General features: G+C 40.6%; 1 protein-coding gene and 1 non-coding gene across 3 annotated transcripts; both read right to left on the minus strand.

The window, feature by feature from the left end:
* Positions 1–132: 132 nt before the first annotated feature.
* RNF149 (ring finger protein 149) lies at positions 133–24,389 on the minus strand. 2 transcript variants are annotated; one of them, XM_086769484.1, is made up of 9 exons: positions 23,852–24,389; positions 15,798–16,048; positions 12,797–12,865; positions 9,818–9,900; positions 9,260–9,356; positions 8,707–8,736; positions 6,392–6,587; positions 3,941–6,012; positions 133–751 (listed from the first exon to the last, which is right to left on the minus strand). In XM_086769484.1, exons 1-8 carry the CDS (start codon positions 24,309–24,311, stop codon positions 5,954–5,956), a joined length of 1,245 nt encoding a protein of 414 aa, XP_086625610.1. In that variant the 5' UTR covers positions 24,312–24,389; the 3' UTR covers positions 133–751; positions 3,941–5,953. The 2 variants fall into 2 exon arrangements, with proteins under 2 accessions (XP_086625610.1, XP_086625614.1); XM_086769488.1 differs by lacking the exon at positions 8,707–8,736.
* LOC147602308 (small nucleolar RNA SNORD89) lies at positions 3,501–3,616 on the minus strand. The gene has a single exon (XR_015257600.1). It is a non-coding gene; the product is annotated as a small nucleolar RNA SNORD89 (small nucleolar RNA).
* Positions 24,390–26,049: the final 1,660 nt, after the last annotated feature.

Below are 26,049 nucleotides of genomic sequence, written 5' to 3' on the forward strand. Positions count from 1 at the left end.
TCTAGCAGCCAGCCAAGGTTAACCCACCACACCCAGGTATTGATTACATGGGGAAAACTCCACAATATGCTGAGCATCTCAGATGTAGCATAAGTGTAGCAAAGAAAACAAAACACTTCAGCTCCTCAGACATTGCTTTTTAAAAGGTCTGTATAATTTATTATGGAATTTGAGCTTTTAGCCATTAAATTACAACAACAATGCATAACTCGACATTCTTACAGTTGTACATACACAATGGAAAAGACAGCCCAATGCTTAATCCAAACAATGCAACCAAGTTAGTACAAGGTTACCATAAAAGACAGTAGATTGTGAATAGTTGTTGACTGACTAGCACGTTCAAACAGTTCTCTGCAGTTACATTTATAGTAGAAGGAACTGGCTCCAAAGTTTTGGACTTCAGCTTCAGACTAACAAAGTGATGGAAACTAAAATTATTTTGCTCTTCGGAATTAAGAAGGATATGGTCATTTAAAAGTGCAGTATTGTTACCATGTTTCAGATGGTGAAAAGTAGCTTCAGGTCCAATGGAAGTATAATGGACAGTTTCCAGGCAATGCATTCTTCACAAAAACACATGCAATTATAGAGACATTCTATTTTTAAAACTTTCTCAAATCAAGTTTTGCAATACAGCAGGATATCTGAGGAGAGAGATCAGGACCCATACTGAACAAAAGCAAGAGCCTTCAGCTCGATTTGTGCATGTTTGCTCTACAATTCCAATTTCCAAATCTTGACATATCACCTATGAGAGAAAAGAAAACATCTAGTAAGGATCAGTTTCAAGGACAGAAGACATGTTACAATTTTTACAGCCACTCTGGCTTAAAAAAAAAAAAAAAAAAAAAAAAAAAAAAGCACCCTGCATCTTCCATTTCAGGAATTTTAATTCACCATGGCCCTATTATAAAACTGCATCTCTTCATCTTACCCAAGGGGAGAGTCTTCTCTTCCCTCCTCCACCCCAACTCCTCATCCCCTTAGCCCAGCTCTAAAACTCAGCCACTTGCACAGGAAGGATATTCAGTTTCCTAGCTTGTCAAAATGCAGCTCTGATAGATTTAGGTTCTGCCACTTAAGCTGGATTAGTTTATCACACACTCTTAATCTGAATGTGAGCTAGAGCAAAGTAGAGCAGAAAAGGAAACCAGAAAGGACCACTCTTATCTCTTCTTGTAACAGCAAGCTATTAAATGAGCCCAAGCCACTGTGTGAAGTCCCACCCAGCTGGGTGGCTGAAGGGAGACATACAGAGAACAGATTCTTGTCAAGCTGCCAATCTGATTCACCCAGCAGCCAACACCAAGAACCCCATTCCCTCCAGGTTAACCCAAGGAGATTTTGCTAGCTGACGCCTCTACTAGATTTCAGTTCCACCTCTCTTTGTAGAGCTGCAGAGTCAGGACATTCTTGCTGATCTCTGCATCCTCATCCAGCACAGAAACACTACATTCAATGCCAAGTGCTGAAAATCAAACAAATGAAAAGCTACACATGCAACCTCCACAACTGGATTAAAAAAAAAAAGAAAAACAAAGAAATAAATTCACAAAAGCAAACAAAAACCCCACCCGAACACCCAGCAAACCATCATCACAATATCATTACTGGCTTGATTCAGGGTGCTAAAGGCTCTGTTGAGCATGAGTTCCCAGTTTGACTGCACACTTGGGATGCTGATGTGTAACAAACATATCTATTACACATTGTGGCAACAACTGAAAAAAATACTCCACAACTTCAGAATGCTATTCTTAACCTACTGGTGTATACTTCAAAGTACAGTTGGTATTGCTAACAGTAGTCGCACGTCTAGACATGTAAAGTCTGCTTTTATGGGGCAGCTAAATTATCAGCCCAACCTGTTGTGTCTTATCTGTTGCCATCATTATGTAAAACCACCAGCTTTTGCTTATGATCAAGCTTATCAAAACCTGCAAGAGCAGATACTGCCTGTGCCTCGGACATCCTCGGAACCACAGGGCGCAAGAAGTGGGGTAACCATTGCTACACGCTTGCTGGGCTCCTCTCTGTACAACTACTACTGGTGAGTTTCAGAGAAAGCTTAACAGGCCAGGCAGAAAACTGGGACAACCACTCCTGACTCAAGAAGTGATAGAAAAATAAGTCTTTGCATGTTTGACAGAGTGGTTGCAGTGGCGTTTCTCCGTGCCAGTTACACCCTGGCACAGGACTGGAATTCCCAAAGTGTAACAGCCCAGCTTTGGCAGGAATATACTGGTGCCCAATTTATTAAGTCGGCATGGATTAAAAGCATTCTCACTGTAGTTAAGTTATCCTACAACTCCCCTGGCATACCTCCAGCATCTAGCACTAATCACTGGCAACAGGTTACTGGACTATATTCACATACTCAGGGAGGGGGCGAGAGGTAGGGAGAAGGAGTTACTGCTACCTAATCAAACTTCCCCAATACATGCAAAGAATCTCCTCCAAGCCTTGCTTAGAGCCAAAGAAGAATCCAATTTAGGGGTCATCAATAAAAGAAAATCCAAATTTTCTAGTTAAATTGGTACTGCAGGTAATTAAACTCACTATTAACATGCATTTAGATCTGAAATATCTACAGTTCATTTTTGCTTGCTGTCAAATCTGAAAGCTTAAGCTAGTTTAAACAGTTCTTTACTTTCAAATTTTTTTTTTCCAATTTGGCATCTGTAGGCTATGATTAATGAACTAAAATTTCTAAAGAAAAAGAGGCCTCCAGTTTTCACTTTAAACACCAGTCCATTTTGACATGTTCATAGCTCCTTCTTAAAAATCACTTGAACTTTACAAATTTTCTCCCTAACAGTAATAACAGAACTAATGAAGCCGTACCAATGAACAAAATACTAACCAAACCTGGTCTACAAATCCTGCTAGGGATTTTCCTCCCCAAGGGATTTATTCAGCATCACCATCAGAGCGCTGTCTACTTCATGTGGGCACTGTGCTTTAGCTTTGTACAATCACACCACATATGAATGCCTCTAGCAAGAAACCCTCTACCTGATGATAGCAAAATCTGACAAAGGGACAGAGGGCTCTGAGACAAGTTCCCGCAAGTTTTATGAAAACAGTGCAGATAAGAAGAGAAAGAAATCGGGGCGGGGGGCAGAAGGAACCCACAACATAGAGCATCAACTCCCACATAAGGCAGGACTTAGCCTAAGCAGAAGAGGCAGATTAAAGATTCTCTAAATGGTAGGGAAGGGAGTCAACAAGGCACCTATCCTGCAAAAACATTCATAGCAGGGGGAAAAAAGACTCGTCGTTTCTGACCTTCATATAGGCTTTTGGTAGGTAAAGTGCTAAAAACTAGAAATACCAGTTTGATCCAACATGGTAGGCCCAGATCAGCAAAGTCCGGGAACCTGCATTACCTATAGTTGCCTACACCTGTTTAAAAGTTACATATTAGAAGAGCTGTAAGAGTAGGTCCTGTACTTTTTATGCTAGCACTCTTTTTGCTAATGCATGTCAGCTTTTTGACTGAGGTCAGACCAATGATTCGCTTCGGAGGATTTTTGTCATTGTGCTTCCAAAGAGAGCAAACTGCTTGCTGGAGGCACTGCAATTCGGCCTTTTATTGTCATCATTCCTCAGCAGCACAGCTGGCCTAACCAGACCTAACTATATCAAAGATGAACTATGCGCAAACCAATTCAACTGAAACAAATTCAACTGGAACTACACTTGTGAAAGGTTGAAACAAAACAGGTACAATGCCAGCATTAGAAACATACTCCAGGAATCTTTCTACTCTGACATTTTTTTAAGTCAGGAGTATTACTTACACTTCTTATTTTATAAGCACACTTTTCAATTTGCAGGTTCTTCATCTTTTCTTCCAGCCTCTGCCAGATCTCAGCATTGATCTTCAGAAAAGCTTTTGGTTTCACAGGTATTACATAAAAGCTGAAGTACTTACCACATTTCTCCTCTCCAGCATGAATATTGCGCTGCAGGTATCAGCAAGACACAATCCACAGACTGACGAGACTTCTCTTGATAACGCCTTTTGGTTCCTTCTTGAGCTAGAGCTTAAACCCTCTCAACGTTTACTACATCAATGTTCAGTTTTGTGTTAAGGAAGAGGGAGAAGACTTAGATTTTAATATTGAAGAGACAGTTTAAAAGGCAGTTCTGGAAGTGTTGATAAGCTTCTTTTGGGGACATAAATGTCCCTATACGTTGTTTGGTTTTGTTGTGGGTTGCTTTTATTTGTTCAGTTTTGGAGATGGTTGGTCAGTCATATTCCATTCTTATGTGCTTCTTGTAAGATAAAGGCATCACAAAAACTTGCACCTGCTGGTGACATCAGAACTACAACCTGACAATTTTCCAGTAAACCTAAAAGTTACACTCCTACAGGGAAGAGGCGGATTTTTTTTTTTTTTTTAAGTAGGCATTAGTAGGAATATTTAGGGAAATTTAGAGTGAAACATCTGCTCTGCAAAATAGAAAGTCAGATTATATTTCCCTAGCTGAAACCTCTGTTGCTTCTGGAACATTCAGTCTAAAATCAAAAAAGTTATTGCTTCTGTTGAAGCTCAATATAAGTTAGAAAAAGAATTGCATATTTTCTTAAAAACATTCCAAATATACATTTTAAAAACAAAATGCATTCTAAAACAAACGTCTAGTAAGAGACACTGTTTTAAGCAACCTGTAGTAACAGCTTTACAAACGAAAACGGAGGAATGTATCATATTATTTATAACATGACAATGCTAAAATCCTAAACAATTCACTTAACACTCTTAATAAGTAGTGTTTTAAATATACATATTTGTTTACAAAACAGTTTAACAATTCCTTATACCACTTACAGTATATAAATATTTTAATAAGAGGTCATAATGGGAGATGCCAGGGTTTATATTTACTCTCAGATGCTTCAGGTTTCTTAAGTGTTTTACTATAAGGCACAATACTGCTAATCTAAAAGAAAGGAATAAAAGCTAATGGCAAACCCAGTCAAAACTCCTAAGGTGGAATACCCAAAAGAAGAATTCCAGCATCTCTATGCAAAGGAAGATAAAGAAACAAAACCAAACTTCGTAGATCCCAAGAAACAGTTTCATTGTACATAAGGAAGTGGGACAGGATGGGAGCAGGACTAAGAAGGAATTAAGTAAACTCTTATAAATAGACTAATAAATATATTTTAGCCATATTAGCCCTTTACCTCTGTTCTACTGAGTTTAAGACTGAAAGAGGTAACCAGTGTGCATATACCTAAATAAGTCTACATGCTCAGCACGAGAAGACCAGCTAGCACAAACTATTACTGCCAAATTCAGAATAAAGGCTAGCAAGATGGAGAAAGTCTCCTTTTCTCTCAGCATCCACTCCCAGTAGAACACATTACAAGATCAAATTAGTATTTGTTATATGTCAGGAAAGTTGCAACTAGCAATTTTTTCATCACAAATAAGGATATGCAACATATCCATTAAGTTATTTGATTCCTTCAAGGTTAGATTGTGTCTTTTCTAAGAATATCCATCTCCAATTACAACAGATCAGAACTTTCAGAACATTTTTATAGTTGTAGTCTTGTAAGTGTTCTCATGTGTACATACCGAATGTAAATAGTGCATCCAAAATATTTATCCGTTAGACACCCTACATTGTTTTCACTGCCTAGTCTTCATCTTTGTTACAGCCCTCTGGAACACAATGACATTGTAACAACACTTACAGAAAAAGGGTTATTGCATCTTGTTTTAGGATGAGACATCCAGAGGAGATTTTATAAAATCCTCCTGTGTATAAAATTCTTAGTTATTAGCCCTTTTGGAACACCAGCTAGAAAAGTTTGGAAGGTAAAATAATTTACATTGTTATTTTTTCCATTAACTAGACAAAAGTCCATACTAATTAAATAAAAAATAATAGTTCTTCAACAGTCTATTCAAGATATCTTCCATGAAGCAGTTCAGTGGGAATTTCCATTAGATAGATGTTCTCCATGCCGGTTATTACTGACATCCACATCTAGAAGCCAGGAATTAGAAGAAAAACTGTTGGTTTACCATTCTAATACATTTTATCTGTGACAATAATCCAAACTCTGGCAACAAATGTCATATTCATTTATACCTAAGGTTCTCAAAATTCTCTGTGTAAGTAATCCTCTTAAGACACTGTTTACATCTTCCCCCTCCTCCCCCCCTCAAGACCAGTTTTCTCCAGCTCAGTAGAATTCTCTCAAAATCTATCTGCTTGTATTTTTGGAACATCAGTAGTAAGTGGCACTACTCAGTCTGGTCCGCACTGGAATACTAACATTGCTAACATCACGTAGAAAATGGCTTCTTCTAACACAATGACTGGCATTAAGGATTGTCAAGTGACAAAGTAAATTATTACTCACCAAGTAATGCTGTGGTTTCACCTGCGTCCTCTTTTAAACTCGTACACTGCAATACAGATTCATTAGTGGAAGAAGCTGACAATTCGCTTACTTCATTTCTGTCATCATCTTGCAAAACGATACTCAGACTTCCGACTGAAACGCTGCCACTTATCGATTCAGGTATTGGAACTTCAAGTACATCTTCAGGGTCCCCCTTCAAAATTAAATACATTTAACTGATACTTTTGTCTATCATGACGCATCAACATTCCTCCATGTTACCACTTTGTAACTTCACCTTATTGGAAACAAACCCTTTTTTTTTTCCCCGTTATCTATGTGCTCATGGGGACAGTGTTGAGCAGTGTCTGCTTTCAATGTCACAGTCTGACTGCAAAGAAACAAAGCCAAGCAAAAGAAAAGCCACTTTTTCAAAGCCATCCCAAAGCCACGAGCAGCAACAGGAAGAGTCAACCCCAGCCAGCCCTTCGGATGGAGTGTTTCAACACTGTAGCAGCAGTATTGCTGCAGTCCGGCTGGAAGCAGGCTCCCCACATACAGAGTCTCCACTATTGATCCTTTATGAGTTTGTGGAAATCTGTTTTTCACAACAGTAGCTGGCCAAGCTTAGACTTTTTTTTTTTTAACTGGGGTGAGCAAACGTTTGACATCAGAACAAACCTGCCTTCTCCTCTACCTCCAGCTTAACCTTAAGTCTGTTCCAAAAATGCAAATATGGCTTGTCACTTTGCAGGAACAAAATATCTGCAGCACTGGCAAAGGAATTTATTTCACCTATTGTATAGCATGAGCTATTTCTGATCCATTCTGAAAGTTAATTAGAAGTCCTACGTGCACAATTCTGTTCCTAAAATTAAACAGACTACCTTCACTAAGCCACTGCCATTGATACGCTGACATTATTTATACACAGCAAGTATACTGCAGTACAAGTAGCTATTCTGTGGGCTTCATGATGAGTACTTTCCCCCCCTCAAACAATTAACAACAGCCAATCTTAAGATTTAAGAAATTCTAGGCTGATTCTTTCTTTAGCACCAGCATATTGTAACGTACTGTACTTTAATAAGCTATAGAACTGCTACAATTGAACAGAAGTTAAGACACATGTGGTACCAATCGCTATGTGTGTGGGCGGGAGGCATTAATGATTTGGTTTCCAAAACTTAGGCAGTTAAATAAGCACCAAAACTACAAGATTCAACAATGCTCTACTAAATCAGTCAGACATGTTGAACTGCTGTTCTTTTTCTCCTAAGAAATAGCATAGTGCAGAACTAGACCTCTGAAGCCTGCTCTTTACAAAAGAAAAGCCAAGTAATAGGACTTACTGCCTTCTTTCTACTTCAAGCCTTTAAAAATTTTGAAACATCTGAAGTATGTTTTCCACAAAACCAAACTGAGCCTTCAACCTCTTTGCAGAAGGTTCAGTGGATTTCTGTAAGGCTACACATTCTTGTCTGCAGTTATGTAACTCAACGAGCACACTGCTGAAAGAAGTTGCCTTGCTGTTCGCACTTTTTCCCCCTCACATCAGTAAAAAAACCTCACACACTCTACAAACTAGATTGGCTAACCTGTATCAGGCTGAAAACTAAGCTAGGGGAAAAAAAAATACTGAATGATTTCTCACATTACTAGCTTCAGTGGGATTTGAGGGATTGATGCATAAGGACGACACAGTTCCCCCATTCCATTAGAAAAAAAGAACTGGGCTTCTGTATTTCCTGCTTTCCAACATTAATTTTGCCTGACAAGTAGCAGAGGTATTACTCCTCCTGGTTAGGCTTGGTATCAGTGTCCTCTGCAACAGCATGAATTTAAGGAATAGAAGTGTTCTGAAGGTTCTAGTACTTCAGTTTTCAGGCTGTGTAAAAAAAAAAATATAGCCTTTCACATATAACACAAGTTACATCAACTCCAAGAATTGAAAATGAGCAAAAAATAAGCTGCTAGCATAACCATATTAACGTAATAATAGCTATTTCACATGACAAAAAGATTGCAAGTCTTGGGTGAAGTCTGATTTAACGCACAGAAGTGCCACAATCTGGTATATATATTACATAGCAAGAATATTGTCACCTTTGACAAAACAAAAAATGCATGAAAGTCTTCCATAGATATTCTAAGTCTCTGCAATTAAATAAGAGAAAAGCTACTCAAAATGCTAGTCTATGAAAGGAAGGTCCCTGAAACCAAGGAACACCCCTATTTTCTGCTCTGTAGATCAATAGAAAAGTAGTACATTCATGCCTATGGCATTTTAGCGGAACTCAAGACTACTTATCAACAGTGACCAAGTAACCTACCGCATGTGTCTTCATCTCTCTTTTCTGGTGCTGTCAGAAAGAAATGAGAGCACATCATTTTCTCTACTTAACCAATTTCTGCTGAGTGTCTTTAGGACGGTTCTAAGTAGTGGCTCATCTACAGGGATAAAACACTGGGCATATGTGGGAGTATACAAACACTCAATATGGAAAAACTGTAATTTCTTCCTTTGAATTTCAGTTCTCAAGATAAATATATGCTCCAGATCTATTGAATTAAGTTATATTTTTGCAGCTTAGGCAAATTGCCTCACCTCAGTTTCAACTTCCTTACTATCATCAGCTGGAGACAGAAAAAATTGGTTATCACAGAAGAGTACACAGAGGATTCATAAGCTGCTCTATACACTGTTTAAGCTCTTACCCATAAAATTCCCTTATTTTTCTGGTTTTCACTCAATTACTCTTGCATCTTTGCCCAGCTTCTTCAGTCTCGTCAAGTTATAACTGTTTTCATTCTGAACAGTTACATGAAGTCTTGCCTCCTGCATCGTACTTCTACCTTAAAGATTAAAGTAAGTGCGCAACATACCCAGTATCCCAGAGCTTTGATAACATCTAGTTTACACATTGGACAAGTTCGGTGGTCCAAAAGCCAAGGGTCAATGCATGTTCTGTGGAAGATATGCCTAAAGAAAAGAAATGCCCTTTAGAACTTATCATGAAAGCCACACACTGTTCCTTCAAAGAATGTGCAAGTTACTACATTAAGAAAAAAAAAACAAACCCATTCCTTTATAATCTTGACAACTAGGTACTGCTTAATTTACTGGGACAGAGATAGTTCTAGAAGCATCTTCTTTCACACTAGCTTTCTGAAATAAGAGATCTTACTAAACCCAAGGACACCACAGAGTTACCAGTTCAACAGCATACAGTTCTTACTTCACTCCTACACTTCTCTCAATTGCTCCTTTTTCCTGCATAGATACGAAGTCCTACATGGTCTCCCAGTGCCCTTCAACATGTCACAGGCCACACAAATGGCACAGCTTGAGCTCTGCCAGACTTTCAAAAGTTTCCAGAAAGCTCATCACATATTTCTTAGTGAAGACATGCTAAAGAGGAAGAAATAACGATGACAACTTACTTGCATGGCAGAATTCGGACAGTGTCTCTCAGTTTATAGTTCTCAATGCACACAGCACAGTTTTCCACATCAACATCTAAACCCTAAAGATGACAACACATTTAAATGCATTACAGCCATAGTCCATTACAGAACAAGCTTTGTGTAATAGCTAGCTTCACAGAATGTAAAATGTGTAGAATGGTTTAGCAAATAAAAATATCTCTCTCGTTTACTTCAAGATTCCATCAGAGGTGACTTGATCGGATGATACCAAACACTAAAAGCAGCCAAACCTTGATTTTCTAATTTAAATAGCTACCATGGTACCTTAAGTAATTTGTTAAGTCTTAAACATTGGCTTTGCTCATTGGAGCATAATAAAATTCCAGTTTTAAACAACTATAAAATGAAGAATTTTTGAAATAGATCACAGATGACAGTGCACAATCTAATTCTTAATTGATGGTCCCAAAGACTTTCAAGTGCTTAAGCAGGAAGAGATTCTTGAGGTTGAATACTGCAAGCCCCTCCTTCCCCACTTTTTTTTCTACCACATCCTAGCAGATATCCCTCGGTAGCTAGAAGAGAACAGAAGTATGAAACTTGGGATGGTTTTTTAAAACCCCTCTTCAAGCTCACACCAGAGAGACAGTCAAAATGCAGTATTTCCCCATCTCAATTTGTTTCTCTCCAAGGGTTAAATATCTTTCCTAACAGGTCTTAATACCTTCACAAAGTCAAGGTTGCAGTGCAAATATGGTGGATATCTCCAGATGCAAGAGAAATAGTTCAATGTTAATGGGGTTGTATAAAACATAAGTATTAGAAGAACAGACAGTAGGTCAACTTCTTCCCTTTCATCTCCCACAAAATAAGTATTTAGTGTTTACTGCTTACTGAAGTACTTCGATTTCATTACCACAAGCACTCAAATGAATTAGTACTGTAAGCAAACTTTCAAGTTCAAGGCAAGTTTTTCCCACCTTTTATGTTATCAGTTTACATAATTAATGCCTTAAATTCCCAAGTAAATCAACTTAAAGGTTTTTTTTTACATAAGCAAAGTTAAGATAAGTACTTATTCTATAATAAATATTTTTTATTCTGTACAAGAAGCAAAACCTAACCACACCATATGTAGCACATACTCAAATGAGTGTCCATTTTACAGTAATCGCATAAGCTTCTCAGGAAAGATCTACACGATAGCAAATACAGTTTTAAAATATTGACCTATTTTTAGTTAAATACCTCAACCCCAATTGAAGCGATAATGAAAGACTGTACTGTGTCACAATAAAAGAAATATACTCTTTTAATCATGATGGCTGAGGGGAAATATTTAAAGAAAAATTTACATTTACAGAGTAGATGGGACTGTATTTCCAGATAAATTTACATTAGTTCATCAAAGTACCTCTGCATCAGTAAGTTACATAAATTTGCTGATAGCAGGCTGATTCAAATCAAATTAGAAGACATGATCTACCAACCAGAAAAAAACTATTTTAATAGAGAGATTTTAACCTAATCTCATTCTACTTTGCTTAACTAACATGGCATTCATAGTTACAACCAGCATACTGCATAACAGCTTAAATTTTCCCCATTTTATTTGAGTATATCGATGGGAAGGAACTACCTGGTACACTGTAAAAATCTCACAATACAAATCTCTTTAGAGGTTTACCGAACATCAACTTAAAAGCAGTTAACAGCTTCCTTGTGGTTCTCACCATAGGTTTCATCATGACCCTTTTACATCCATTTCTTCCTATGCTGATGTTATGCTTTGATATTGCTTTACACAAATTTTGGTTCAATTCCATCTTTCTTGATCTCTGATCTCACCATTGTATGAGCGGAAGTATGAACAGCCCTCTGTTCACACCTTGAAATAGATTAATTATATTCTAAATTCCATCAAAAAGTAAAAGTAACAAATACTCGTAAAATGCTACTTAAACATGCTGAATGCATAAGAAGAAAAGAGGCAACTTCAAAGAGTTTTGGGTTTTTTTTTTTTTTCATTTCAAAACCAATTTACTAAGTGAAGGACATACTCTGTAGCGTGTGACCTGAGTTGAACAGCTTCTGTTGAACCACAGCTTTTAAAGTTCTAACACATAAATGTCCTTTCTCACCTTATTCATGGATTAAAAAACTAATCCTTGTTTTTAATCTCTGAAGAGATCAGTCCTTAAGTAAAAACTTATAAAATAAGACAAATAAGGGTTGGGGGAAAAAATGCCTATGTAGTAGCAGAAGTCTAGTCAGAAGGTAATTTAGCACCTAGGATCAGAACTGCCCGAAACCCTGAATAAAATAATACTTTCTCTCAAAACCTTGGCTATTTCTCCTTCAGTTATTTTAATAGATATGAGTTTAGGCTGTATGCTGTTTAGGCTAACTTTTTGAAAGCTGTTTTAATTTTTAGGATAGCTTTATTTTAATGTACTAATGTAAACGTAAAAGAAGTGTACTTTTAAAGAAAATTATGCTTCAGCTAAGTTTATATAGCTCCTTCATGTACTGTATGTCAAAAGATGAAACAAGTGTTTCATTTTTTAAAGCATTTCAGATTTCTAAAGTCTTATGATCAATAAAAAGATGGATCTTCTTTTAAGAAAACAAAAACATTACATCAGCTGCAAGAACTGCACAATCAATAGGTCCTAAGAAGTATCTTGCAATCCACTTGTTGATGTTTTCAAGTGCTGAATTAGTGTTTACTCATCTTCACAGTATCAGCCCTTTAGTCTCCGGCAACATTCTGTATAACTAGATATTACTTGCAACAAAACAGCCTTACATTACATAAGCAGTTCAAAATTGGAGAGTCAAACTCGAATTCTGCCTTCTAAGCAAAGGTCCTAAAATGAGCCTAAAAATGGAAGTCACACTGCAATTATGTTGTGAGAATTTTAGCTTTAAATTCTATAAAGACATTACAACAGTTTTTAAATCATACAGCAATAACCAGAGCCACTGAATTACCTTTTCACCACGTTTCACAGTATGCAGCTGAAGCTGGCTGATTGCTTTCTTGGTTTCTTTCCTATGTCCCTTGAAAAAAGATTCCAAGTATTAGTACACAAGTTAGTTTTAAGAGTTCCATTTCAAAGCTTTTAAATACTTTCCATGTGGATTACTAAGTCTTCTGAATGCATCTAAAAAAAAAAAATAATCTCTGGCTAATTCATTTGTTTACAAAATACTTCCAGCCAGCAGATGTTGAAGAACTGCAAGTTTTACATTCTTGGGGCACAGCGGCAAACATTATCTGTAAGCCTAGTGCTCTTACAATGAACTCAACCGGTGCAGAACTACGCAGACCAAGTTGACATACGCAGACTCATATCGTGACTGCCTGCATTAAGAGCCCTCCCGCACAGGAAAATTGAAACTAATATAGGCTTTAGAGGCAATCAGAGCTGAAACAACAGTCATATAACCAGACCTTCTAGTTCAGCAAGTCCATGAGCAAGCAGAAGGTTTTGCACAAGCTTGAGAGAAGGTGGAATCCTGCCGGGCAGCCTACAGCTGGCCACCAGGTCAAAAGGCTGCTTGCAGCTATTAATGCTTCCCCTCAGCTAAACACTGTCTCACACATTATACAAAGCTTTGCACTGAAAGGACACATTATACAAAGGAGATGACAAGAAAGGCTTAACAGACACAAGACACCATACTGGACTTCTGTACAGTAACAGTCCTAATTATGCTTAGAGGGGAGGCAAGAAAAGAAAGCAGTACTGTATCCAAAGACAAAGTGCTAGCTACTGCTAGAAATTGAGAAACTAAACATTCCCCATTAACAGATGTTCATCTGTCCAGCAGCAATTCTCACTGATGAAATATAATAAAGGAATAAAAAAAGAAAAGTAACGGCAGCTTTCCTCTGTAATGACAATTACAATGACTTATATCCTTTTTACAACCTTATAGTATTGAAATTTGGAATTTTTTTTTTTTTTAGTGATATTAAAAGAAGTTAGTCTGAAAGTCCTCCCAGAAACAGCCAACAAGCAGCAGCAGTCTATTCCACCTTCTATATCAGCTCAGGGCTTTTTGCACAGTCCTGTTCCATCTCCAGTAGCAAGGAGATCTTCTAAAGATTTACTGCTAAACTGATGTTACGATAAATCTTAAGATAATTGTCATCACCTTCACTTAGCTGCTACACAGTAACCCGCTTTAGAGAACTGTATGCTTAATTCCCGAGTTTTAATTATACTGGAGTCAATAAGCCAAGCTAACATTTGGGTTAAAAAAGTGACTTTTCATTTCCAAAATTCTTTGGACTTCTAATGATATATCTTGAACAAGACATTCACAGCATTTTCAAACTTTGCATAGTTTTATGAATTTTTCTTTTCAATGGCTGTTTTAAAAGGAGAATTAAAGAAAGAGGCATGACCTTCTAATACTACACAGTCTCATTTAAGAAGCGTTGATTACAAGCCCAGTGGCAAAATCTATTAAGAGTTTGTGGTACGTATTTCTGGGAAACATTGCATTCAACCTAAAAAAATGCTCTTAAAACTATTTATAAAGCATTTTAACTTCCCTTAGTGTGAACTATCCAAAAGCCAACGTAACAGGAAGAAGCAACTTTCTTAAACAAACAACTATTACAACTCAAAAATACACTCCCTTTTCTAGAAATACTCAACATTTTTGTTTTCTTGAAAATATTCTCAGGATGTTAAGTTCTAAGAGTTAAAAAATTAACAAAAAAGATTCTAGAGAAGCAACATTTCAAGTAGACTGCAAGTTGAACCAATACAGGGGTCCCATCTGTTATCCTCAGCTACTGAAAAGACAACTTTTTGTCTTAGAAGAGTCCTCTAAGTCCTATTCAGAGCTTAGTCTCCTAAAGGCAAACAAAAATTCCCTTCCCTCCCCCGGCAAAGCTAGAATCCACATGTTCAAACAGAAGGCGGGGGAAGTCCACATGAGAAGCAGTCATTTGAAATATTTTTTTGTTGTTGTTCTGAACTGTGGATAGGAAAAAAAAAAAACTGCTTGCAAAGAAAAACAAGTGCAACTTTCTTTTTCACTGTTAGTAGAGAACTGTGGTAGAGCTGATGACGACCATGGAAGGAATCTAACCTATCTGCAAGAGTTGAAAAGCACAAGGAAGTGCCATCTTAAGATATTTTAAAATAACTCAGATGGACTAGGTCCTCAACAACTCCATGTAAGTTGCTCTCTTGAGTGTGGGGTTTGAACCAGAAGGCCTCCAGAGATCCCTTCCAATCTAAATTATTCTATGATGAAGTAGTTCTCTCAGGGGAAAAAAAGTAAAGCTGACTTTTTTTTTTTAACCTATCCAGGAACAAGAGGCATTTGGAAGGGGCAAATTAAGGATCAAAGTTATTCCTCCCTGGTCTTCCCAGTACTCCCACCACTCTCAGCACTTCACACAGTCCAAAGAAGCTGAATTGCACAACGCATGTTCCTTCAAGTCTGCTGCCGTTCAGCACTCTACAGTGGAGTAGTAGGATTACAAGTATCAAAAGCAGTTTTCATAAAGCTTTAGAACTAAGATTTTAGACCTAATTACTTTCGGGTGTTAAGAAAAAAAAAATACCATGGTCTCTCTCCATTAGAAAAGAATTCTTATTAGAGAAATTAGTACTTTCAGAATGAAAATTACTGAAGAATTAAGATAATTTTTCATGTCAAAAGGAAAGAAGTTAAGTCAGGTGACAAATTACACGTGAAGCTGCCTTTACTCAGTTGTTGACACGTGGCTAAATACATTTCCCACAACTTCATACGGGCATCTAGTAATTACAACTAGCCAAACTTGTGATGCCAATTAGCAAACTGCTTATTAGCCTCACTAGCCATTAATAACCAGCATTCACAGATAGTGAAGTAGCAAGGCGGCACAGATCTTCAAGAACACTTCAATAAACAAGCAAAGTTAGGCAACTGATTTGACAAGAGAAGATGGTAAATACTCTAAGGCATCATCGTTTCCAATTACCTGGTTTCCAAACTGTGATCCTGTATACAGGAAACGTTGTATATAGTAAAATATGAGCCAAGCAAGTGATATAATCATCATGGTGATGAAGGCAATAGCTACAAACACAACGGACTGACCACTAATATACTCCTGCACATGTCGCGTGCCAACAACAATAGTCATTTTTACTGGAATCCCTCTTCGTACGGGCTCCAGTATCTCTATTCCTTTTGGATAGCCAACCATTATCACCACTGTATTTCCTGTTCCTGTTGGAGGGTAAAAAAAGAAAAAAAAAAAGTCAATTGTCACAGTAAAAATTCAGGCATTCAGGTTTAATGGTCTATGCTATTCTTATTTAAATAGTTCTTACTTTGTGCATACCAAGCTCTTCAGTTAACATCAGCAAGCAAAGTTATAGAAAAACCTTTGATGTTTTGAGTTTTTTTCCAGGCATAGCAGACTTGATACAAAGTTTACTAGTAAAGAACTCTTTAATTACTTTATGAAACTCTCTAACACAAGATAAACATAAACATCTTTACTGTTCAAGTTCCTATAGTCCCCATTCCACATAGTGAGATGGGATGTGGATGTCATGCAAAAAAACCCAGGCAAGTTATACGCATCTCATCTTGATGTTGCTGAAGTTCTAACATGCGACTCAGTAACAGCTGGCCTTTTCTTTGTCAGTGTGAGAATTTTAGCTGCAGCTGGAGACCATGCAAATACCATGAAGAGAGACACATTCAATTAAGCTTGAATCTATAGCACAATTACACTGGACATGTGAACAAAAAGAGAAAAATACTCAAATTTTTAATATTAAATTACATTAAACATTGAAATACTTAAAGATTCTTCAATACTAAATATTCAAAATGTAAGGAGACTCACAACAAGGACTTGTCAAGAAATACTTTGGGACTCTTTTGGGAGCATGGAACAAAAGGGATTTATATTATATTAGAACTCAAAAGCACTCAATCTATATTAAATAAAAAATCACCCAATTAAAAAGACAAAAAAAAACCACCACAAAAAACCCTTTAAGCACCATACTGCCACCAAAACCAGTAAGATACTGTCAAGACAACCAGCAGAAATCAAAGATCCTCTAGGACTAGTTTTATTCCATTTTATCTGGAAGCATCTCCAGAATTGTCTCAGAAAGATCTAATCTAAGCTCTACAAAATAAATTACAAACAAGTGTGCTTGTTCAAAATGTCACCTTTTCACTGGTCTATGCTATTTTTATTTAAATAGTTCTTACTTTGTGCATACCAGCACTGCTATACACCCTTGATACATCATGGCTTTATAGCTTACTTGGCACTCCTACCTCTGAGAAAAAGTGAAACTAACCTTGATTCAGAGACAAAGTAGAGCAAGAAGAAAGAAGAGGGGTTTTCCTAGCTGGAAAGGTAAAGCTGTAATGTGACATCTACCTTCTTAAATTCACAAGATTACCTACCTGCAACAAGACCTCCCACTGAAGTCTTAAAGCCTTTTTCTCTCCTGGCTGTCTTAGATTCACTATCAAGAAGCTACATCAAAAGAAATAGTTGCCTAATTTACAACATTACATCAAGCAGAGATTTTCAAAACTCAAAGCAGCACTCCAGACTCATTCACCTCTCTTCCTACCAAGACAGGGTTATTTGCCTGAAATATTTAAAACAAACTCCTTTAGTTGAGACAGTTCTGACTGTGACACCTTGTCAACCTAGCCACTCCGCTACCATGCGAAGGGGAATTTGCAGAAGTTTCACTTCCGTATATAGGAGCTCCTCCCTCTGTAAGATGCAGACAGTCTGCTGTGGATGAAACACTAAAGGTTCCAGTTACTAGTTGAATAAGCCTCCTATCTCAATGCCAGTTACCCTTTTTCAGCTTCACCTGACGCAACCATCCTACTTTTCTGGTCACCTACTGTAAGAACCACTCTACCCGTCTGCCAGATGCAGGCCCAGCAAGAAAGTAGTTTTTCCAAACAGGGTTATGTTTCTGAAAGTTCTCAGGATGGTGCAGAGAGACAAAGAAAAAGACGCTACTGGAGAAAGGCCCAACTTGTGCCTCCCCTCAGGCACCCCACTTGGCTCGCCAGCAGCACGCGCCCAGCTCCCCGCACGTGTTGCCTTGCTCAGTGGGTGCATTACAAGGCACAAAGCAGCAAAGCTGAAGACAAAAGGACAAATCCACAAGCAGCTCCGCTCCGCTCATTAGTTGGGCTCACCACAACGTGCTGATCTATGTGACACCCTGAGTCCAAGCATACTACGAATTGGTTAATTAATATTATTCTCCTCTCTGAACCAGCATGAGAGCATTACCAGAGACTCATGAATCTCAGAGAGGAGAGTGCATGAAACACTTCTTGCTTTCTGACCCTGCACAACCCCACAGTGAGTTAGCAAAAGAATGTATGAAAGTAGAAATTTATCTCACACTGCTGAGAACTGTTATCCAAATACCTCAATCAGTCGATTAGGTCTTATGTCCTTAATCAACTGTTAGAGTTACAAATAACAGGAAAGGTGCCTAAGGACAGCTAGTGAACAGTACAGTAGTGTTTGAAAAATTTATGTGGTTTCAATTCAGACTTGGGGAAGAAAAAGTTTTAAGATCAGAGGAAGTCTGGATTTTTCAATCAATAAAGGTTTACTCCTCAGTCCCAAAATCTTGAGTTACTTTAATCCTGCCATCTAGTTCTCTGCATGATTTCTAACAAAGAAGTATTTAAAAACCCCACAGCAATCAGCAATGCCTTTCTCTGTTTTGTCACTAGCATGTCCAACTATCAGCCAGCTATTTCCTTGAAATGGAAGTCAGGATACTTTTGTGCAATGGCTGCTAGACACTGTGACACCTTCTAGTTTTAGAACTAACACAAGTATGCCGCACATTTTTAAACAAATGTCCATTAAAAGCATTTTAACAGTTTTAAAGACTTGGTGATGAACCTGCCATTAAAAATACATGCAAGTAGACATGATGGCCTTGAAGGTCACAAGATAGAAGGAGAGAAAGAAAAAGAAAATAATTGCTATCCACTATTACAAAAGGAACAAGAGCAGTCTCAGAGAAGCAGTTGCCCTGAGCAGCCTGTAAGACTAAGGGCTTTAACTCATTCCTTACTAATTTTAGACTTCTGTTCTGAAACACATTATTCAAAGACTGAATGGTGTTGAGTCATTCCATCAGCCCCTGCAACTGCAACACAACTCAGAGACCTCAAACCACGTTTATAAAAACTCCAAGTGCCACATACACGTGTATACTGAGAGCATGTTTTGTTGACTTTACCTTTCCATAACTTTCTGATTTCGCAATAAATAACTACATTTTTTTAACTCTGCTAGAGTAAACTTGTTTTCTTTTCTAGGTTTGATTGGTGCTTCAGTGGAATCAGCTAGATTTGAAATCTGGTATGTGCTTTTTTTTAAACATTATCATCCAAATAAAGCACTGAGAGCTGGCAGATCCTTAGGATACCTGGAAAGGAGGGCAAATGTGTAACTCAGAAGATGAAGGTATGCTTCCTGACAGTGTGCCAAGGTCAGTTTTACTGCTAGTCTTCTCTTGCAAAAGGAAAACAGCACTCTCCAGATCAGGAAAAAGTAGTACAGATACAGATCTTGATTCCAGGCATCCCAAATTATCACATCTATTCCCATTCATGCCTACAGACAACAAAGGTAATTTTCTATCATTAGGACACCAATTGCAGACATACTCCAGTTTCTGTCCTCATGAGAAACACCAGAAAGCTCTCCGAGTTTGAGCACCTTGGTAAAAATGTCTGAGGTCAATGCTTAGGTCTATTTAAGTATAGGCACCCTACAAATATAGTCACAATTAACACTGAATGTTCTCTATAGCTCCTGGTCCAAATGAATGTCTCTAGTCTTTTACGAAATGTGCAACAGTACACTAACAATCCAATGACAAGCTTTGTCTCAATCATCTACCCCAACCTCATCTCACTAAATCCCTGGTGCGTGTTCTGTTCTCACTTGCCTCAAGAAAGAGGATGCGCAACCAGAAGAGTCAAGTAGCCATGCAGTCAACACTGGTACATGTTCCTCTTTCCACATGGATTACCAACACATACGCATTCTTACATATGAAACGGATATAAGCACTTTGAAGTTACTCCTGCTTCTTCAGAAGAACATAGCAGCCCAACTTCATACATTTAACTGTCTGAGTTAAGCGAGGCACTGACTTCAGTTCTGTCCTTTCAGTAGTGCAGTACCAGAAGCTTTCCTTAGAAAGCGTCAGTAATACAGAAGTTATGCAGTTAGGGCAGAAAGCAACATAGCAAAGAGCTGAACTACATGTCAAAATAACCCTGACTGCCACTTTGGAGCTAGCAAGAGCTTATAGAATCACAAGTACAAAGTTGTTTGCATCTGTTTCACTCAATAGACCTGCATAAAAAAAAACAACACGCAGGACAATGAAGGAAAGAACTGGTTGAGGGTATTTTGGCAAAGCTGCATCAAATGAAAGACCATTTTATTTATGTAGCCAGAGTAATTCATTCAAGCTTCCCTTAAATCCACAAACCATGTACCAAAGCTCCACTCCAGACCTATCTCAAACTACTGTAGCCAGTCCTCCCTTCCCTCTGTGTGTTAAGCACAGCCATACTTTATTCCATAGCCTTCAAGGTATCAAACTTACATTCTCATCAGGATCACGGGGATGTCCCTGCTCCTTGCAGGGCGGTTGGACTAGATGACCTTTGAAGGTCCCTTCCAACCCTAACCATTCTATGATTCTATGATCACCAAATCCTGCCTTGAGAGGGGATTCAGAGATGGCTGGATGCCGAACATTAAGCTTAACAAGAAAAAAAAAGAAACAGAAGACTTTTTTTTTCTTTCCACTGCAATACACCTCTGCCTCCCCCTAACTTCTAGCAGCACTGGGCCTCTAACTCTTAGTCTGCTCTACACAATACTCCACATCTTGCCACTCCAGACTCCACTCGAACCGACTCCCAGCTAATACTTACACACAATATTCATTTTGGTCTTGGAAAAGATTTTGAAGCCTCTGTGTTATATTAAGTTCCAAATCACCACCAAAAATGAACAGTTAAGACTGCCTGCAAAGTCTATGCTCCTGTAAAACTGAAGTTTGAGTTTATACTACTCAGATTCAGTAGCTGACGTATAACTCCTTGAATCTTTTGGGTAAACTGAGTATCTTCCACTGGAAGAAAACCTCCTGGGTCACATGTGACTTTGTTTCACCATTATTTCTCTCAAGGAGGGAAGTCATCCAGCATTTTGAACAACATAATTCAGGCAGAGAGCAAAGGCCTGAAAAACATGAGACATGTTGGTAGAGTCACATTTGAAGAACCTTATTTTGGAAGAAGGGACAGGACTGCAAAGCTACACATTCAAGCTCTTGACTCTCATGTTCCAAAGCTTTAATTAAAATCCCTACTGCTCAGAAAGTACCCATGAAATATATCTAAACTGCAGAGTATTTGGAATATTTGTCCTTTATCAAATGCTTTGACACCAGCTAGAGCAAATAATTTCTTTGCCTAATCAGGAATCTCCTTTTACTCAAGCTGCAGTATGTCTAAAAACACCAAAAAACCCAACAGCAGCACACGCATCACACACACCCCCCCATAAAAAGTTCAGAGGCCAAGTTCTTCAGAAGGGAATGATAAGATGAAACTGAGATCAGAAAAGTTATGTGCTTATCACTCTCATGTAATTCAGGCTGCGCCTCTATCAGCCACAACCACTGTTCCATCTCACGCCATCTTCAGTGCCACTAATTGCAAATCCAGTAAGTGGATGTTCCTTATGCATATAACTCCACTCCTTAGTTACAGCCCTGCAAGTTTCCCAGAGTATTTATTCTCAGCACTCCTCCCAGAAGCAGGGTTTGTTTCCTCATGTGTCAGTTCACAAATCACTTCACAGAAATTGCAAACTTGGATCCTGTAAAATACAGCTTTACCTTCCACGTTCTTCCTTGCTTGTCTTTCATACTCTCCCCCTGCCCCTTCAAAAAATCCAAGATTTAAAACACAGTAATTCTTCCCTGTATTCCCAAAGTGCACAGAAAAAATTAAACATCTACATGTTTGAAAGTTTCGACCATGAAACAACGATTTCTGACTCTAGCAGAGCCAGTGATTAAGCTGTGATATATTGTTATATTCCTGCCCCATGCAAACCATCCTAAGGTCCAACCAACATTTGCAAAGTCAGTATAAATAAGTACAAAGGTACTCTTGTATATACACTACAGTAAATCACACTCTTTACACAAGTAGAGCTTTTATCAGCAACATTCTGCCAGTTTAAGAGCAGCAGTCAGGTGAGCACTTCTCTTTATACCACCAATACATGTAACTACACTAGCAAGTCCAAACCTAAGCATAAGGCCAAGCAGGTCTTCTGCAGCACAGACATGACAGCAGAAAAGAGGAAGTAATAAAAATTTTATAAAATAAGCAAGATGAGAAAAGGAGGAAGAGATTCCACAAAAGAAAAAATAACATTTATGAGAGGCTAAGACAGGACATGTAGAAGAACATGGGAAAATTCCCACAAGGAGGAAAAAAAAAATTTGTACTGATAGGCCAATACAGAGTGTTATCAAGAAAAAAAAACCTGACAGCTGGTAAAGAGGAAAGAATTATTACCCAGAGTACTGTAATTGACACATGGGATAAAAATCCCACCATCATTTTCACAGTGGATTAAGAACACAAGAGGTGGGCCAGGCTGATCTACCCAAGCAAGCAGCAGGCTAACAGGAATGGTAATCACGGTTCCGATCTCCAAGTTGGTGCCACTTGGTACTCCAAGAAGAAAGACTTGTTTTCCACTCGATATATCATATGTGCTATGAAGCAACAGCTCCCTAACTGAGATTTTCAGCTCATTATAAAGAAAGTAAATTGGTTTCCTTTAGAAACACATTACAGTTCTACTGTAAACAAGTCCCTGGGCTTCCCCTTCCTCACAACCAGAAACGATGGCCTGGGCATTATCAAACTCATTGTACCAGGATCATGTAAAATACACATTTGCAGCATTATTTTTTTTTTTTACTTCATTTGCTTTGTCTTTGTATCCTCCTCTGAAGACCTTCTATTTCCTCAGAAGTCTACAAATGCAAACAGATTTTATAGCAGAGCTTTGAGGGTCTTCTCTCCTTCTGAGGTTTTTTTTTTTCTCCTTTGATGTCACCATGCTCATAAAAATCAAGGAAAAATAAAAGCAAGACTTCAGTGTCATAACCCAAACAGATTCTGCAGTAACAGAACATCTGGGTTCTTATCTCGGCAAAAATCACAGATCCCTTCTGCAGGCTACAGACCATGAGCACGCTCAGACAAGCCAAGTCAACATCCTCCTGAAGGCTTCAGCTTTCCTACTGCATTCACAAGCATTTAAGAATTACCTGATGCTTGTGTCTCTCTCCCATCCCCTACAGACCTGCGCAGGGAGAGGACGATAAAGCTATTACAATAAAACCTGTACCAAAAGCTATCTTCAGATACCTACAGTTATGCCTCCAAAGGCATCTTCAGGGTACCTGGCGTGTTTCCGCAAGGCCTGCGGAAAGCAGCCTACCCGTCACCCCTGCAGCTGTTCTGCCGGGTGGTACACAGCAAAAAAAAAGGGCAGCTTTAAATTAAACAGTGTCCCCTTATCCCTCCCCAACGCCTCTGACCGCAGCCGGTTACACGGCCACCCGTCTCGGTGGCTTCGCCGCATCTTCTCCCTGACGCCCGGGCTGCGACTTGGAAAGCAGAAGCTGGTCCCGGCGTTTCCCCAGCGCGGTTTGGAGGAAGAGCAAACAAAAAGCCGGCCCTTTGTACCTTTTTTTTTTTTTTTTTTACGGTGATTTCTGCCTTCCCCACCCCCCATCCCTATCCCTCACACACCAAGGCAGACCGGCGTTAGACAAAGCCGCCCCCTCCTCTCCCCACATCCCCCTCTCAGCCCCTCCAACCCCCCCGAAATCTCCCTCCCCAGCCCCTCCGCCGGCGCGGGGAGCGCCCAGCCCCGTCCCCGCTCACCCAGGTGGGACATGGAGACGGTGCTGTTGCCGAAGCGGGCCTCGTTGTAGATGACCACGGCGGCCGCCCGCTTCCGCGCCGCGTTGGTGACCTTGTCCTTGAAGGTGCAGCCGCCGCGGGCCACCAAGGCGATCCAGGGCGGGGGGTCACCCTCGGGGGGCCCGCGGCCGCCGGGAGGCAGCGGCACGTCGTAGTCGGTGTCGGCGGCGCAGCCCTCCATGTGCCGGGGGGAGGCTCCGCGGGGGATGCCCACCAGGCCCTGAGCGCTCTCTTTGGGGGAGCTGTCGCCGTACCGGCCGCTCTCCGTGTTGCCCCGCACCGTGCGGTTGCTGAGCGGCTCCACGTAGGCCGTGCTCACCCACGCCGTGTACCACTCCAGCGCCCGCGCCCCCTCACCCACCGGCGCTCCCAGCGCCACCAGCGCCGCCGCCACCAGCGCCAGCCGGGCTCGCCGCACCATGGCCCGGCCGCCGCCGCCACGCGGCCCGAAGCCAACCAAAGGAGCGGGTGGGGGGGGCGGGGAGGAAGAGGAGGAGGAGGCCGCTCCGCCGCCTTCGCGCCTCGCTCTGCCCAGCGGCCGCCCCGCTCCGCGCAGGTAAACTCTCCCCCACCCCCTGGCCGCCCGCTGCCCGCCCCGGGCGGAGCCCGCACGCCGCCGCGGCTAATGGCAAGGCGGAGGCCGGGCTTCCCCGCCCCGCTCGCCCGATTGCGCAGGCGCCGCCCTGCCCCAGAGGAAGGCGCTCGCCTCTCCCTCCCGGAATCCCCCGGGATGGAACCGGGGCGGAGCCAGCCGCCGCAACCGCTTCGCCAGAGGCGCCCCGCCCCCTCCGCTGCTGGCCCCGCCCCCCCGCTGCCGGCTCCGCCCCCTCCGCTGCCGGCCCCGCCCGCGGCGCGTGGCCGGTGAGGGGCGGCCAGGGGCGGCTGCGGGCCGGCGCCTGGACGGGGCGGGCCGGCGCCTGGACGGGGCGGGCCGGGCCTGGAGGGCAGAAGCCCCGGGGAGAGGAGAGCGGGCCGCACCCTAGTGCGCAACCGGCGCCCGCGGGGGGTGAGCTTAAACCTCCCGCGCACCGGCCTCTCCGTACAAACGAGCCCTGCGGCGCTGCTTGGCCTTTAAGCCTAGCGAGGGGTGGGCGCTTTAAGTCTGGCCCGTCTAGCTGGCCTGGTGACACGGGCGTGAATTTAAACTGGTCACCGTCCGGGGCACGCCTCGGCGTGGTTCGAGGGTAAAGGGCGGTTGGGGTGCGGGTGGGGGCCGGTCAGAATGCAGCTAGGGCCGGGGTGTTGTGCGGCAAGGCAGGGGAGAGGGAGCAGAGCCACTGGAAATTCGGAGGGGAAAGGCGCCTGTGGGGTTGTGCTGAGGGGAGCTGGCTTCAGAAGGATAGCAAATGGTAAGAGGGTCAGTACTATGTAAAAAAAAAAAAAAAAAAAACCTGAGAAAAATTTATTTAAATAAGAGATACTGAAGAAATATGATAGTTTTATGGATTTATTTTCCATTAATAGAACTGTTACACACCTCTTCTTAAATAAACACATTTAAAGTCTTACCTGTTTTTTTCCTGCAAGGCCTTTTTCCAGCTCCTGAAATGGATCGCTTGTTTTCACCGGCTACCAGTCTTTTCTGAACGATCTCGTACACTCGTTTTCCCTCAGAAGTCAACCTTTCATAAGGATCATAGATTGTTAACCTATGTCATCAAACTTAGGTAACGTCCTTTTCCTCCTAATCGTGATTACATTTTGTGGATGATGATGCAGACAGTGTCTAGCAGACCCTGAACAGTTTGTGCAGGAGGTGCCATCGGACAAAAGCCATGAGCTCGGTGAACCGCCCTGCTCTGTGTTGGCACCAAGGCCAATATGTTCCCATTTCTATTCCAGAGTTGATGTTAAATTAAATAAATAAATAAATGTCAACCTCAAAGCATTCTTTAAAGTAACTCTTTAGCATTCTCCCACAATACTCGGCAGTGTTAGGACTCTCTCCAAAGGCACTGAGCGTTGTGAGAACAAGATTAAAGTATCAAAATCAAGGAGACAGCCAAGACGGAGCAGACAAAGTAATCTGGAAGGGGCTTTGGAGAAGGAATTGGAGGTTCAGGGAAGAACACAGGAAAATTAGAGTTAATTAAGAAAAAATTAGGAAAAAGAGGATAAGGCAAGAGAGGAGCAGGAGAATGTTAGATGGGAGAGGGTGA

This window comes from Chlamydotis macqueenii, chromosome 1 (assembly GCF_036417535.1).
Source record: "Chlamydotis macqueenii isolate bChlMac1 chromosome 1, bChlMac1.mat, whole genome shotgun sequence".
NCBI classification, from domain to species: domain Eukaryota; kingdom Metazoa; phylum Chordata; class Aves; order Otidiformes; family Otididae; genus Chlamydotis; species Chlamydotis macqueenii.